Below are 16,960 nucleotides of genomic sequence, written 5' to 3'. Positions count from 1 at the left end.
AAATTTTGAAATAATTTAGCAATGTAGGAATTAGTAAAATAAATAACTAGATAAAAGTAATTTAAATAAAGGATTTACATTTTAGAGACCATAAGCAGAGATTGCACCTGAAATAGAAAAACTTTGAGAAATTAATTTAAAAAGCACAAGGCAATAGCACAGTGAACAAATTATAAACATGCAACTTAAAAAGTGCAGTCACTGATCAAAATATGATATTACAAAATGCTAAATTCATCAACAAACAGAAAAATAGAAATCATTTTCATGTACATCAGATTTAAAAATTGATAAAGCTTTAAAGGTAGTTAAAATGAAAAGAATATTTTCTTGCAATTTGAATTTCATAAGTTTTGCAGTACAATATCTCAATCTCCATGGGAAGTAAAAATACATATACCTTTCACCACAGCAACTACACACTTTGGAATAAATGTCAGAAAAAATGAATTTCTACTACACAATAACATGTTCATACTATGGTTTTGTGGCATTATTTAAGGGCCTTAAACAAAAAGGTAAAAAATATTAAGGTGAATTCTAAAAAAGATATGACTGAATAGAATATAAAGCCTATTAAATCAAAAGTAGCCAATTAAATAATTAGTTACCTAAGTACTCCAGGAGACATTTCCACAAGTTACAGTAGAGCAGGAAAGAAATAAGCCTAAAACAATATGTAACATGATAATGTTACAAAACAAATATAAAGAGACATACAGATGCAGTTGTATATGTCCGTCTGTGGGTGTATGAGCAATGGGAAGATGGTGGTGCACATGTTTGATTAAAGCACGGTCCACATGGGAGGTGTTGATGCAGAACTAAGCAAGGGTGATGTTCAAACGTTACACTAACAGAAAGGGGATCCAAGTTTAAAGAGACATACAGATGCAGTTGTAAATGTCCGTCTGTGGGTGTATGAGCAATGGGAAGATGGTGGTGCACATGTTTGATTAAAGCACGGTCCACATGGGAGGTGTTGATGCAGAACTAAGCAAGGGTGATGTTCAAACGTTACACTAACAGAAAGAGGGGATCCAAGTTGAGGAGAAAGATGGGCATGGAGGAAGGACAGGACGGAGAAGAAAGAGGAGGGGATGAGGGGAGAGGAGCAAACAAAGTTATACATTAATGGGACCAACCTTCACTAGCCCAGTTTCCAGGAAAATAAACATCGAAATAAAATTCTTTAAGTCTTGGTTAATGTATACATCAATCTCACTTCCTGAAGTATGCTCCCTTGCTCTGCACAATACCGATCATCTTTTTTTAAAAATTATCTTCCATGTCTCTGCTCATACAGCTGACTGCACCCTCTCCAGGATGCTGCTATTCCAATTTTCCTTACCCTTTCCTACGTCAGCTTTCCTGCCTTGTGAACGTTTTGTGGTCATATTTGGTGAAATCTATCTCTTCATCCACATCTCTTTCAAGGAAGAGCCCACATCAATTTTTATCTCTTCTTAAACAAACTTCTCCCTTTAGTAAGCCCAAAGGTGAACTTAGCTTCTCTTCTTTTTTGACCCATCATGCCTAGGAGTTTATAGAAATGTTTGCTTAACTATTACACTCTGGGCTCAGAAGTCACTTATTTAACTCCTTTGGATGCAGAACCATCTTTTAATTTTTAATATTCTCATCAATGTTTAGAGGATAATTCCACTGATCTTATCATAAGATGGATAAACACTTGCACTATCACCATTAGTACTGTCTTCTGCTTTTTAAATTTTTAGCCTCATTATGATTATATTTAAAATACAGTATATTACTCTTCAAGAATAACATGCTAAGCAATATTTTAAAATTATATATTTAAAGCCTTACAAAACAAAAATAACATACACTGCAAATACACATATGATCCACCAATGTTTTCCAAATTTTTAAAAGAGGATAAACTGTACATTTATATACAATTTTATTTTGGCAAAATGTGTCATAAACATTAGTAATTCCTTTTTATGTTTTTAAACTTTATTAGTACACAATTGCAATATATCTTGCTTACATTCCTTGAGTGGAGGTGGTGCACGTAAGTAACACATCTTCATTGCTTTTTATCCATGCCTCTGCCCTGCACCACCCTCCTCCACATCTTGTTCTTCCCATTTGAGAATCAACCATGTCCCTGCTTCCTATCATTTATCTTTTACTTTGCTTTTTCTCATATTTTGGGTTTCCCTATTATTCTGAAAAAGAGTGACTTTTTTATAAGAACCATGAAAAACTCTCATTAATTACAATAAGTTTACAGCATTAATTATGGCATGTAAATTTATAGTCTCGAATCATTTCATACCAAAAAGAAATATATATTTTTCTAAAAATTCTATTTGTCTCAAAAATATATGCAGATTATTTTTCATATTTTCGATCACTCAGTCATTAAACCTGAAGGAAATTTCAGTATACTGCAGTAATCACATGATTATCTTGGAAGAATCAACTCTTCAATGAACGTAAATGAAATAACCTCAATTTTGTTTTCTAGTCCAGAGCTTCTTCATGGCACTTTTCATCTCTGCGTTTCTCAGAGTATAGATGAGAGGGTTCAACATCGGGGTCACAACGGTGTAAAACAGTGTCAAGGATTTATCAATGGGCAAGGTAGAGGGAGGTCTCACATAAATAAAAATACAAGGAACAAAGAAGAGGACCACCACGGTGATGTGGGAGCCACAGGTGGACAAGGCCTTCCACCTCCCTTCCTGGCTCAGGTTCTTCAGGGAGTGCAGAATGACCCCGTAGGAAATGAGCAAGATTGTGAAGATGGCCACGGAGATCACCCCGCCATTGGCCAGCACTGTGAGGCTAACGACATAGATGTCCATGCAGGCGAGTTTCAGTAAGGGGTACATGTCACAGAGGAAGTGGTAGATGACATTGGGGCAGCAGAAGGGAAGGTTGTAAACAAAGAGAACGTGAGGTACAGCATGCACAAAACCCCCAACCCAGGCCAGCAGCAGAAGCAGAGCGCACCGCCTCTGTCTCATGATGATCAGGTAATGCAGGGGTTTGAAGATAGCCACGTACCGGTCATAGGCCATGACCACCAGGAGTATTATGTCAACACCACCAAATAAGTGTGCTATAAAGAGCTGTGACGTGCAGGCTTTGAAGGAAATGGTTCTCTTCTCGTGGAGTAAGTTTATAATTATACTTGGGGTAACTGTCGTGGAACAAACAGCATCCATAAATGATAAGAAGCCAAGAAAAATGAACATCGGGGCACCCAAGGCTGGGCTGACCACCACAGTCATGACAATCAGCAGATTGCCTGCCATTGTCACCAGGTAGATCATCAAGAACACAGCAAATAATATTTTCTGACCCTGCAGGCTCCGAGTGAGCCCCAGGAGCATGAACTCAGTGACGTTGTTCCTTTGTTCCATGCGTCCTTCTACGTGTCCTCGTATCGCTGCTCAGAGCAAAATTACCTGCAAATAGATTTATTAAAAGTGAATTCAGAAAGTTTAGAACATTGTTTATTCATTTAATTTATAGTTACTGTGTTTTATTACATTCTAGTAGTGTCAGAGATAATAAGAATGCATGTTTCATTGATGCATGGGGCGCAATCTTAGCCACTTGTAGAGGAATGGTGTCAGAAATAGGTAATTAAAGACATCCTGGAAGAGACTCATAATGAAAAAAAAGTGAGACTGCCACAGCCAGGTGTCCATTAGAAAACTAAAATACTTGGGCATATAATTAACTGTACATGCCAAAATAAGGATTGATTAGATTTAATGTAAAAAAACAGAAAGATATACTTTATATTTGCTTCAAGTTAATAAAGGAGAGGTGACTTTCTACATTCTTGTAGTAGAAAAATATTCTCAGTTAATAATAACTATCTAAAACTTACATATTGTTACTCTCAATCTATTTCTAATAGGAATTCATACCCTATTTAAATAGACAAAAGTATCTACAGAATGGTATTACAAGTTAGACCACAGAAAGAGTTATTATCTAAAATATACAAATGCTTTTACAAAATTAATATATGAAATATAAATCAATAGCAATGTGGTCACATGATACATAGACAAGGAAAGAAAATGTACATCCATATGACCAAAAAACATATGATAGGACGCTGTCATTCACCTGTAAGGGGAAAATGACAAAAGAAAAGAAATGTACAAATACCGCCTTGTATACATCAGACTTCAAATGTGATAAAGCCGGAAAGGTGACTGATAAAAACTGTAACAGTATTTTCTTCACTGTGAATCCTGTATTTTTTGGAACTCAATTTGACAATCTTTATTGAAGTAAAAATTCACATATCATTCATTACATTCTTTGTAGTCTACTTCATGGAAATTCAAGTCATCATACATAAGGACATAAGCACAACATGCCAGTGGAATTATTTTAATAGCACCCTTAAAGTTTAGAATTTAAGGTGAATAATACACATAATAATATAAGGTGAATATTGGACAGAATAAAGAATCTCTTAAAAGAAAAAGCAGTCATTCATGAGAGTTCATTGCAATTGTATCAGCGCTCTTGGTGAAATTTCTGAAAGTGATAATGAAGCATAAAACTATGTATACAAGGATATTATTATAAAACAAATATAAAGATACCATATCTATCTGCTTATATGAGGCATATGAGCCTGGGGAAGGTGGATGCACCTATATGTATCTTGAAAATCTAGAATACATTTGTGCTATTCAGGCAAGCAGGACTGCAATGTGTGATTTCTGCCTCAGTTGTGCTATTGCTGGTTTGTACACAAAGGATTAAAATGACACAAGTGGGAAAATTGCAGGAGGAAGAGAAAAGAAAAAGGGGGAGAAGGAGGAGGAAGAGGACAAGGGACGAAGAAGTGGGAGAACAGGATACTGACAGCAGTTAGAGATGCAGAGGGAATTTTCATAGAGAAAGAAAACCCCAGTATAAGGATCAATAGTCACTGGCCCGTTTACATTGTAAAACAATCTTAGTACTAACTATTACCCCTAAATCTCCACTGACCTTTGCTGCAATCCTACTTTAGAAAATCTGCCCTGCTTCCTAAACGTGGTTTCCTGCCTTCCTCGTCGCAGCTCATAACTGTTCTTGCAGATTTCATTCTACCTTTCTCGTCACCATCCTGCTCCTGTAATCTCCTCTCTGTCTCCCACATCATCAATTTTTCTCCTGGCATTGAACAATTCTGCCACTATACTTATAGAAAACTGGGGGAAGGGCAGGGGATAGGAAAGAAAGGAAAGGAAACACATGGGAAAAGAAAAAAGAAACAAAGTCTTTGTAAATAGGAAGGGGTGGGAGAGAGGGCAGGGGAATCAGCAAAAAATAAGAATTAAGTTATAATGTAAAGGCACAAATTCCCAATGATGGATGTCATCATATTGCATACCTAAAATGTACAAACAAACAGTGAATAAAAAGAAAGCCTGATCATGCAAACATACATATATATTCTTTTCGGTAATTCTTAGAAATTGTCTTTAGCCCTCCATAAGTTGTAAAGCCACATTGCAGCCATAGATAAACTTAATGTTGATCTGATTCCCACTGGGTTGCAATGTCTTCTTACAGCCTGAAAAAAAAAAAAAAAAAAAAAAAAAAAAAAAAAAAAACAAAACAAAACCTAGTGTGTTTGTTGAGTTAGCAGGGATTGTTACAATCTCCCATTCTTTGTATCGTTCTGGGATTTGGTTGTGAAGTACACTCTGCTGTGCCAACCAAGGGCCATCAGGGAAAACAGGCTAGATAACATAGTAAGGGTGTTTAGGCACACGCAGAATAGAGAGCATCATCCCTAAGAAAATACCAAGACGTTTAAGACCATCTTCCCGAAACAACTCTTTTCTAGTCCCAAGGCTCTTTCCAAATCAAAGGTGAATTCTGAAGAGTCCAGGACCAGAATGTAGATAGAAGTACTATCTAGAGAACACTACCACCTGGGAAACTAGTGTTTTTCATGGGAGCTGCCTTCCTGCCCACATACTAAGTCAGCCTTAATAAATTAAAAAAATTATCCCTTTGGTCCAACATCAGTTTGGAACAAACACCCCACCTCACTTCTTAGCTCTCCTTGTGCCAAACTTCCCACTTTTCCAAGTCCATTGGTGAAACTGAATCCTCCTCATCTTCCCCCGCCATTCCAAAGAACTGGAGTAACAGCTCCCTTACTCACGACTTCTCAGCAGCTCCCACAGGCCACACATTCACCTTTTGCAGATGTAACCTCACTCTAGTTTTTGACAGCTAAAGAATTCCTAGAAGATAACTTGGCTGATTGTATGAATAGATTTACAAATAGCTGGACTCCAAAAATCCCCCGAATAGTTACCCTTTCAAATTGGTTTGTAAGAACACTGTTGCTAAAGGAATACGTTTAATATGAATATCTTCAATATTAAAATATTCAAGAAGAGTATTAAAGATTGGGAGCAATATACACATATTTTAGCAATGGCAAAAGACCCTCTAATTACCAAAATCATGTAGAATTTTTAAAGGATGTGAGTTCTTTCATAGCCATTATTCTGTGTGCATACGTAAAGCTTGCTCCAGAATCCCATGTCATGAGTTACCTGCCCAAGGAGACAGTCAGTCGCTCCAAGTTCTGGGTTTTAGCATTTTCTCTATGGCCCTTTGTGATAACAGCTTCATTCATGCATGCTGATGCCATCATTGAAAATATAGGTGCAAAAGCACACAAACCCTTTATTGTATCTCAAGATGTTTCCACTGACCAATTTCATTTCACATTTGCAGAAAGATTGATAAATCGGACTTCTACAAAAAAAGACTTTTTTCAATTGCTGTGATTTTTAAAATTAACATCAAGGATGTCCTATAACTGCAAGAAATCTGGATCATGATTATAAACTGAGAAACCCTAAATATTAATTGCTGGAAAATTGTCCTAAATACAAATAAATAAGAAATAAGCATGCTGAGGTAAAATAATCGATTTTGTGGGGGAAAAAAGACTCTCAAAAGATATAGGTATTTGCAATTTATCTTACACCTAAAAAGTCAATTAATGAAATTGCCTTTAAAATATTGTTCATCCCAGCCAAAAATCCTGCCCTGTTTCACACATCACACTTGAATTTAAGGTTGACAAAGCACGGAGAAAATATTTAATCCCTGCTTTATCGTGATTTGAGTTTATCAATTCCTAAGAAGTTGTGGCCCGAATCCTAGTACACATGAGGTTAGGGAAAGTCTGTGGACACCTTATCTGGGCCGTGACGCATATCGCTGAACAGCAACTTTGCTGAATCTCCAAGGTGATATTTTCTGTAATTAAATCCATTGAGACCTGAGCCAATATTGTATGCAGAGATGCCAGCCAAAGAATAACTACCTAAAACACAATTTCCAGAGATATACCCTCTGGGGGGATGTCGTAGTTCAACAGCTTGAGGTGAAATCACCAAAAAGGAAGTATTAAATTTGGGCACAAATAAAATATATAAAAACTCATTAAAATCATGACCTGTGGCTTTAAGGTAGGATAACAAGGGGACAGAATAAGACCAAAGTGTAATATGCACATGTATGAAACTACTTTATAGAATCCCAGTATTTTGTAAAATTGATAGTAACTAATAAAACCTCCATTTTAAAAAGATCCTGCCTCATAGAATATTTGAATTCGGTGAGTGTATCATCTAACTCATGCATCTTCAGTTGATATCAGGATGCCCAACCACAGGTGAAAATTGATTTCAGGACTGACCTCTTTCTTGTGAAGTTGTCGACCACTGATTCTATCTTAGCATTTGTTTCATTTGGATTTAGTATGTTGGCTAGTATTTTTCTAATACTTTATCAATTTCTTTGGTGGTTTGGATATATGTCATCTTGCTGGCTTATACTCTTACTCAGACAACCCCACATGATCTTTATGATTTGAAAGGTGTTCATTACATTCTCTCTTTTTACCATTCTAATGTTGTTCATTTGAACTCTCTCTATTTTTACTTAATTAATTTAGCTAAATGTTCGTCCATTTTGTTAGTTCCTACATGATAACAAGAATGAATGGAGAAAGGAGAGTTAAAGGTGGGGTAGAGAAGCGGGCAGAGAAGGGCATTAAAAAGGAAATGAGCAGAGTTGTGTACATGCACCTAGTCCCCAAGACGTTTGTATACTTCATGTACACCAAACATATGCTAATTAAATGAAATAAAAATTCTTTACAAAGGAAATTTACATAGTAATGGGAAAATTAAAAGTGGGGTAGACCTATGTGAAATGGTATTAAAAGAGCTTCAGGAGGCTGAGTCTACGGGAAAATCTAAACACAGAAACAAAGCCACTCACGTGTGTATGCAAATATGCTTGAATCTGCCAGGAATAAATACCAGGTGTGCTCAGGAAATAGGTGAATGTTTAAAGAAAATATTTTCAAATGACTTCAAAACAGACACATTTCTCTTAATGCCCCGGGGGCGAGGGGGCTCACTTCAAACACACTGACCCCACCATTCTTACCACTCTGCGAAGCAGTTCTGGAGTTCTCCTCTCTGAGTGTCTTTTTGATATGTAATCAAAAATACGAGTGCCGTGGCTGAGCGTCATTCACCAGAAAGGAAGGCTCCTAAGACATTAAGACACGTCCTCATTTAGCCTGACTCCCTGGATCTGGCACAGCACAACTTCTGGCTCTTCTCGAAAGTTAACCACAAAAGGTAAAATCAACTTGGATACACCAACAGTGGAATAAACAGCATCCTTGAGTGAAGGAAGGAAGAGGCACATGGGAGTCCAGGGACAGGCAGAGCAGGCACTGCTGTCACAGTGGAGAAGGTCACCCACCATTGTCACAATAGAGATGAGTAAGTAACGCCTGGGCTCCATGGAGATCTAGAGTGAGACCCAGCAGCACACTCCACTGTGCCTCGTTCACTCAGCTTAATACTCATTTTTAGACAGTCCAGCCTGGGATAGCCAGACCTGCCAGGAAACTCGATAAGGACATGAATCCATTCTGTCCCACAGTGAGTCTTTATCACTGTATCTCCTCCAGGCAGCATTTAGCAAGTGTCAATTCCATTCCTTTTCCAAGAGCACAACACACCTGCTGCTGATAAATTCTCATAGGGTGGTTCTGTTGGACCTGTGAGTAAGGCTCTACCTCAAGGATTCGTGGATCTTTATAGAGTAAATAAAGGCCTCACAGCCATCCACATATTTATTAGTTCTTTATTCCACATTGCTTTTTGGCAGAGAAGTCAGAAAAGACAAACGGGAATAGTTCTTGCTTTCAACAAGTGTACTGCCTGGTTGAGGGATTTAATCTAAATGCCCAACATAACATAGAGTGAGTCCCGGAACTGGTAGTATTGTGAGGAATAACTGTACAATATGATCTATGTGACATCAAAAAGGACACCTGTCTTGGACCATCCAGACCAATACCTCATAGTGTACTGTGAGACATCCTTAATCTGCAAGCTATAAATATACACCACACCACTCACGAGTAGAAATTTTGCCCAGGAAGGAGCTGACAATGCATATGGTTTTCATTCTTATTCCCTACATTTTACTTTTAAATGATATGCATTTATGATCTAAATATCATTTAATTATACATATAACAGAGTGATAATTGCTAATAGCAAATAATGTGTAATGATCAACTCATGATAGTTTGCATTTGCACCTCCTTAAATCTTAACACTATGATTGAAACATGAACATATCTTTCTGCTGTAGAGTGTGATAATTTCATGTGAGTACACAGGGTGTACTGATCATCTCATGGTAATGAATGGATCCACCTCCTTGTCATTATTTTATATTTAGAAAACTTGAGCCCCAATGTTGTGGCAAGTTGGAGCAGCTCAGTGCTACAGCCAAGTGTTACAGCTCAGCATCCCAGCCAAAAGCCACAGCTGTGAGGCACAGCTGAGCTTTACAGCTAGCTCAGTGTGGCAGCTCTTGGTCACATCTCTGGGTCATAATTTGAAGGGTTGAGAATCTGATGATCACTCCAAGAGGTGGAGAAAAACCTTTATCTCACCGAAGGGCTCAGAGGAGTTTGTGCTCAAAGTCTGAGCAGCCTACCAGAAATGAGAGCCTCCTTATACAAGGAGGTATATGGCAGTCAAGCACTCTCACTGAAACAGAGGGTAGAATCACAAAATGTTCCTGAAACACATGCTGTATGCACATGCTCACTGAAATGAAAGGGTGGCATTACAGAATATTCCGGAAAAGTCACACAGGGTGAACTGTCACAAAACATTTTTACACATTGGGCAACAGTATAGCACAAACTGCTACATTTCTAGAACAAAACATTCTATGGGAAAAAATACTTGGAGGCAAGGCAAGGGATTGTCTTACTGTATTGTATTGCTCTCTCACCAATATTAGTGGAATGCACATTATTAAGTAATAAAAGGTCCAGAATATAAGTTTCATCTGACAGTGACCTCACTCATAAAATTTATATAATATTTTCTCTGTGATTCTGGCTTAAAATAAAATGTTGTCTATGTCTAATATATAGAAACATATTTTTAAAAATTCATTGTTGAAAAAGAAAAAATATGGGAAAAGGAACAAAATGGAAAATAAGTCAGTGTAAATAAAGAAGGATGGAGGCAGTGAAGGGAGGGCAGGAGTATGGGGAGAAAAAAGAATCAAGATACATCATGTAAAGGTACAAAAGCCCAATGATGAATGTAACTGTACTGTATACCTAAAATGTATTAATAAATTTCATGAAAAAAAAGAAATTCATTGTTCTCGCTTCCCCTTATTTGCTTGGATTTATGGGGTTCTAAGGCTATGGGTTAATGGATGCATTTCATTGAAAAATTACACTGCATGAAGAAATTTGAATCGTGTTTAAATCAAAAATTTTTGAGTGTAATTTTCAAGTATGTATAAAGTATATGGAGTGAATCCTTTGGAGAATGATTTGTACATTTTCATTTGACTTTAAGTTCCTTGAAGTTACTTGGCTGTGCACACTGCTCCTTTCCTGAGGTTTGAAAAACAAAAACTAGAACTTCTGTCTTCTAACTGTATATTCCATTTCTCAATCTCTTGGGATCAGAATCTTTGCTGAAGAATTTTGACTCTCTCTGCCACATGGTTGTTTTCAATGAGGAGGAGAATACTGAGGGAAAGGGTCTGTAGTTCCCAAGAATAAAGTATCGGCACAGTTCATCCTTATGGAAAATAGTCAAGTGTAAACATATAATTTATGTGGCAATACAGAAAGTTGGATAACATTATCAGGACTTTTTCAAGAACCATAGGAAATATTCAGGACAGAAAACAATTTTTGTTTACTCACTTTCCTGCAAAGTTTTGGTTTGTTAATGCAAGAGAAATTCTATTAAAAATGTCTGGCTGATCCTACCATATCTTCAACCAGACTCACCCACACTGTACAGACACTTCTCATAGAATGACCGAGGCCCCTTGCTGTGACAGGGTCATTAATTAAATTGCTCACTAAAGGAGGAATTACATTAGGTATGTAGATTACAATATCCAGAATGCAGAAATGGTCGAAGGAAACTCCGACTTGTTGACTTTGCTTTTATTTGCATAACTCTTACATGCAGAACATAAACCTATAATACTGTACTGTACAGTAAAATCAGCAACAATTACAGTGCTGTGTTGACAAGCTATACTGTACAAAAGAAAGACATCGAGGTTTTATAAACAAGATGAACAGAACTGTGCAAAAAATATGGATTGCAAGCATGGGAGGATGAGTCCTAAGTCCAAACAGCGGGCCTCAGTCTTAAATCAGAACATTTGTTAATCAGGTAGGACATTAAATGAAAAATGTCTGTATTATACCAAGATTGGTGATGATTTTATTTCCCATCTACACCGGCATGGCACTCTAGTGGCAATTTTCACCAACAATTTTAAAAGTGTTTGATCCACCTATGGTTACACTTAGGATTTTCTGAAGAATCATTTCATTGAGTAAATGAATGCATTGGTCCCCAAACACCATGACAAGGTAATGTACAGATCGTTTCAATTAAAAGTAAAGAAAAAAGAAAGTAGAAATGAACTTCTTATGTGTTACCCACTTTGCAGTCAATCTCTTGTTTCCCTGTTCACTCATCTTTAGCCAGCGAGAGCCCTCCGATCACCAGAAATGAAAAGTAAAGAATTACAAAGGTCTACAAGCAACGATGAACAGTAATCCTCACTTACAGACTAGGATGATCTGGGTCCCTGTGCATGTGCATTCCTACCCCCAACTTCCTTCAAAATTTCTTGGATGCCAACTCATCCAGCGGCACAGAATTGGAAGATAAACTGAAGAATACTTGTTCAAAAGGTTATAAATAAATATCCTTTATGCCGGACATGGTGGCACACGCCTATAATCCCAGCACTCGGGAGACTGAAGCTGGAGGATCACTGTGAGATAGAGACCAGCCTGGGATACATAGTGGGTTTCAGGTCAGTCTCAACTACATAGTGAGACCCTGTCTCAAAAACCAAATAAATAAATAAATATCATTTACAAAATTCAGCCTAAATTTAGGAATAGAAAGTAAAGATGGAAATATACGGTATTTCTTTGGGGGTAAAAATCGTAGGATATTACTGGATATACTCAAAAGCTTAAAGAAATGTGAAATTGATATCATTAGTGATGAATAAAGAACTCCCCAAAATTTTTCAATTCATGTTACACACAGGAAATGATAATGTCTGTGTATGTACTGGTAAAAAAAATAAATAAATAAAATGATGCAAGACTACTTTCAGCTGGACCCTAGGGATGAAAAGAGCTTTCTTTCATTCACAATAGATAAGAACTTGTGGACTAAAGTGTCAACTTTATGAAAGTCCTAGTATAAAAATGCTCACAAGCACTTAAATTACTGCAAATTTCTCAGTGAAATTTTAGAACTCAAGAACTAAATTCCCAAACATTACTTTGGTCTTTTTTTGTCAATGTTCAGGACAGAGGTGCTCTCTCTTACTTAATATTCTTTCTTGGTATCAAACCATGGGCACACATAACAGTGATTCCAGGGATAACCTATTAAGCCAGGAGGACTGGGTCAAGGCTAACTCCACTCAGGGCCAAAGTCATACCACTGCTTGTTAGGGTACTACCTTGACTGCCTTTCTTCTTCTCAGTGGAGGGTCTAACTCACAAATTTGGAGACTTGTAAACATTAGGCTGCTTTCAATCCCTTGGGAAGTGGATTCACTCCAATTTTATGGTTCAAAACATTAATAATATTGTGCTTGGAAAAAATAGAACCAGTTATTAGCTCCTTGCTACTGTTATAAATGCTAACAGCTCAGCCCAGCTTGCTGTGACCTCTGAAGGATCAAAGAAATGGGTTATTTTCTCCTCTTTTGATTTTCCCACATTGTAAGACTTCTAGCCTTTTAACAAGTGTGCTGATTCTCAGAGCTTCCCTTCCAATTAATTTAATTTCAGAAATTAGTCAAAAAAGACACTAAACAAATAATGAGTTGCATTCTGATACATTTTTTAAAATCTGGAACTGGAGACTTTAAAAATACCTTGTGTCTCTCTCTCACCCTGAACAGCCCACTCCTTTCCCAAATACCGAGGCCACCTGTGAATACAAAGCCAAAGGGCTAGGCTGGTGAAGTCTCTGCGGAACTCATAGACAGAAGGGCGATGAGCTCTGCTAGTTCCCTTTGCACAAGATGTTCCTGTCGGATTGGAGTTCTTCATGACAAAGAAGGAAGCCTCAATGACCAAGATCAGGAACAGTGCTGTAACCAGATGTAGCTTCTTAATGAACAATTTCCTTTCGCTTTAACAGGATTCTAGCCTCTTTCTCCTTTTGAGACATTTTTCCATCATCAACTTCAGAATGGTTTTGAGCTACTTCTCTGGAAACAGCATTCTCCCTCTCCCGTGCCACTTTGCACTTAATAAGAACAAATTTTACACTCTTGTTCACTAAGGCTACCAAGTAAGCGCTTACCAAGGTCATCACACTAGAGAGAGTAGCAGACTGAATGAGATCCATATACAATGTATGCCAAAATAATCAGATAAAATGCATCTGAAGAAGAGTGCAGAGGACTCTACAGGTTGTGGCTAAAATCCTGCAGGGCAGGTCCTCCAGAACTTCAGCTTAGAGCTGCCTCTGCAGCTGTGGTGGAGCAGGAGCCAAAAGGCAGGAAGGCCAGTGGGACTCACATCCAGCAGAGGCCTCTCAAATTTTAAAAACCTAAAAAATGCATGCTGATCATTGCAAGAATTCACGTAATAAATTTTTTCTGTTATGTACAATTCTTAAACCAAGAGAAAATTAAGTTCAGTGCAATAATCCCAGGTGGCTTCTTTGGAAGAAACAGCTCTTCATGGAACACAAATAATACAATCCTCTGTCGCTTTATGTTACTTTCTAGTCCAGAGCTTCTTCATGGCATTTTTCATCTCTGCATTTCTCAGAGTATAGACGAGGGGGTTCAGCATGGGAGTGATTACAGTGCAAAACACAGCTAAGTACTTATCAGTGGGCAAGGCGAATGGAGATCTCACAAAAAGAGCAATGCAAGGAACAAAGAAGAAGACCACAACTGTAATGTGGGAGCCACAGGTGGACAAGGCCTTGTGCCTCCCTTCCTGACTCAGGTTTTTCAGCGAGTGCAGAATGACTGCATAGGAGATTAATAAGAGAGCAAAGATGACTGTACAGATGGCCCCATCATTGGCCAGAACTGTGAGGCCAATAACATAGGTGTCTGCACATACGAGCTTTAATAAGGGGTACATGTCACAAATGAAGTGGTCAGTGACATTGGGGCCACAGAAGGGAAGATTATAAACAAACAGAATGTGCAGTATAGTGTGCACAAAACCCCCAACCCAGGCCAGCAGCAATAGCAGAGCACACAAGTGGTGGTTCATGATGGTCAGATAATGAAGGGGTTTGCAGATCGCCACAAAGCGGTCATAGGCCATGACCACCAAGAGTATTATCTCAGCACCACCGAAAAAGTGCTCTGAAAACAGCCGAGTCATACATGCTTGGAAGGAAGTGGTTTTCTTGACACGGAGTAGGTCTATCAGCAAATTTGGAGTAGCTGTGTTGGAATAAGCCACATCCATAAATGATAAGTAGCCAAGAAAGAAGTACATTGGAGAATCCAAGGCTGGGCTGAGCACCACAGTCACGACAATGAGTAGGTTGCCTGCCATGGTCACCATGTAGACCAGCAAGAATAATGCAAACAGTATTTTCTGGCCCTGGAGGCTCTGAGTGAGCCCCAAGAGCATGAACTCAGTGACATTGTTCCTTTGTTCCATGTGTCCTTCTGCGTGTCCTTGTATCACTGCTCAGGAAAACATTGTCTGCAAAAAGAATTATTACTAGTAAGTTTAGGATGCTTATTTGTTGCTTAAAGAGGCATTATGAATATTCTCTTCATGAACTGTTCTTTTCAAGTTTGATGAAGCATCACACCTAACTTTAAGGATCTTACAGAATAACCATGGCATAAATAAAAAATCAGAGACCTGTTAGCAAAGGACAGCCTGTGAAAAAAAAAATGAGTCTCCCACAACTCACTTTGTGCCTAGAAACTAATGGAAGTGCTAACACTATTCACACCATAAACTAAAAACAAAGATGCATTCAATATTTAATGTAACACAAGAGCAAGATTTTTTTATATTTACTTCTTGGTAACAAAGTAAATGTAATTTCTATATTCTTGGGATTGAAGAAATTTCTTGGCAAATAGAAATCTCAGGATAACACTTTGGACAATTTTAAAATGCATTAGAAATGTACATATGCATACAATAAATAATTACATGAAAGCAGTGTAGAGAAGAGGACAGGACAGGAGAAGAGAATGGAGGAATGGAGAGAAGAGAAAAGGAAGGGAGCAGGACAGTAAGCGTGATGTTGAAAGAGAGTCAAGAACATTGCACACACAGAAAACTAAGTGGGATCATCTTCACTAGCACAATATTCTTTTTAAAATGATCCTAGTGATGCCAGTAGCTCTCTAAATCTCTACTGGCACTTCGATCTGATTTATTGTTTATGAACTGCTCCCTCTTCACAGATGTGGAACATCTCTCTTTTTAACTATGGCCCACGTCTCTGCTCCTGCTGTTGACTTCATTGTTTTTATTGATTCTAATGCTGCTCTCCGATCTTCCCCTCCATTTCCTACATCCATATTTTGCTTCCAGCCTTCAGTTAGCATTTTCACACATTATGTCTTTATATTTGAAAATTCTATCACTGACCCCATTTCTCTTTCAAGTGAGCATCCAAATGCAATTCTCTGCTTGTGTCATACAAACCCCTTTACCGAAGCCCAAAGTCAGCTTGAGTTATCCTCTTACTTAACAGCGTTCTTTTGAATTATCCCAGGAGCTTTCTGACTCAAGCAGATATTACACTGCATCCCTTAAAGTCACTCTTTGACTCCTACAGATGCCAAATCATCCTTTCATTTTTAACATTCCAAACAAAGTTCAGAGCGTAGTTCTGTTAACACTATGGAGATATTGACAAGCACCGGCTCATCAAAAATCTCCCAAATGGTACATGCGCAATTAGTTTGTAAGAACTCTGACTAATAAAGAAGGAAAATGTATGCTACATTTTTATAATTTTGAAATATGCAAGAGGCATGTTCAATATTGGAATCAATATACACATCTTAGAATGACAAAGGAAGTCACCACATAACTACCAGAATCTTTAAAAAATTTTAAACACTGAGTACCTATGTCATCAGTGTACACAGTACAAAGCCTCACTTAGAATCATACATGCACATGACTTACTGAGTTACCTGCACAAGGACAGAGTCACTTGTATCTTGATGTTTCTCCTTGGTCCTAAACAATAATAGCTTCATGCACCATTTCTCCACATGCAGAAAGCAAAATAATTCAGGAACCATAGCTTCACCTTGGGATGTTTCCGATGACTAATTTTTTCCATGCTTG

General features: G+C 37.8%; 2 protein-coding genes across 2 annotated transcripts; both read right to left on the bottom strand.

Moving 5' to 3' along the window:
- Window positions 1-2,480: 2,480 nt before the first annotated feature.
- Window positions 2,481-3,398, bottom strand: LOC104861139 (olfactory receptor 4A15). The gene has a single exon (XM_010622454.1). The coding sequence runs from the start codon at window positions 3,396-3,398 to the stop codon at window positions 2,481-2,483; it is 918 nt and encodes a 305-aa protein (XP_010620756.1).
- Window positions 3,399-14,383: 10,985 nt separating this feature from the next.
- Window positions 14,384-15,295, bottom strand: LOC104861138 (olfactory receptor 4A47). Its single transcript, XM_010622453.1, has one exon. The coding sequence runs from the start codon at window positions 15,293-15,295 to the stop codon at window positions 14,384-14,386; it is 912 nt and encodes a 303-aa protein (XP_010620755.1).
- Window positions 15,296-16,960: the final 1,665 nt, after the last annotated feature.

The sequence above is a fragment of the Fukomys damarensis genome, unplaced genomic scaffold (assembly GCF_012274545.1).
Source record: "Fukomys damarensis isolate Sample0158 unplaced genomic scaffold, DMR_v1.0_HiC HiC_scaffold_73914, whole genome shotgun sequence".
Taxonomy (NCBI): Eukaryota; Metazoa; Chordata; class Mammalia; order Rodentia; family Bathyergidae; genus Fukomys; species Fukomys damarensis.
Note: the sequence above shows the minus strand (reverse complement) of the source record. Positions and strands in the feature narration are given on the sequence as shown.

Excerpts from the sequence above, each read along its gene's own strand:
- LOC104861139 (XM_010622454.1), bottom strand. The coding sequence starts at position 3,398 with ATGGAACAAAGGAACAACGTCACTGAGTTCATGCTCCTGGGGCTCACT.
- LOC104861138 (XM_010622453.1), bottom strand. The coding sequence starts at position 15,295 with ATGGAACAAAGGAACAATGTCACTGAGTTCATGCTCTTGGGGCTCACT.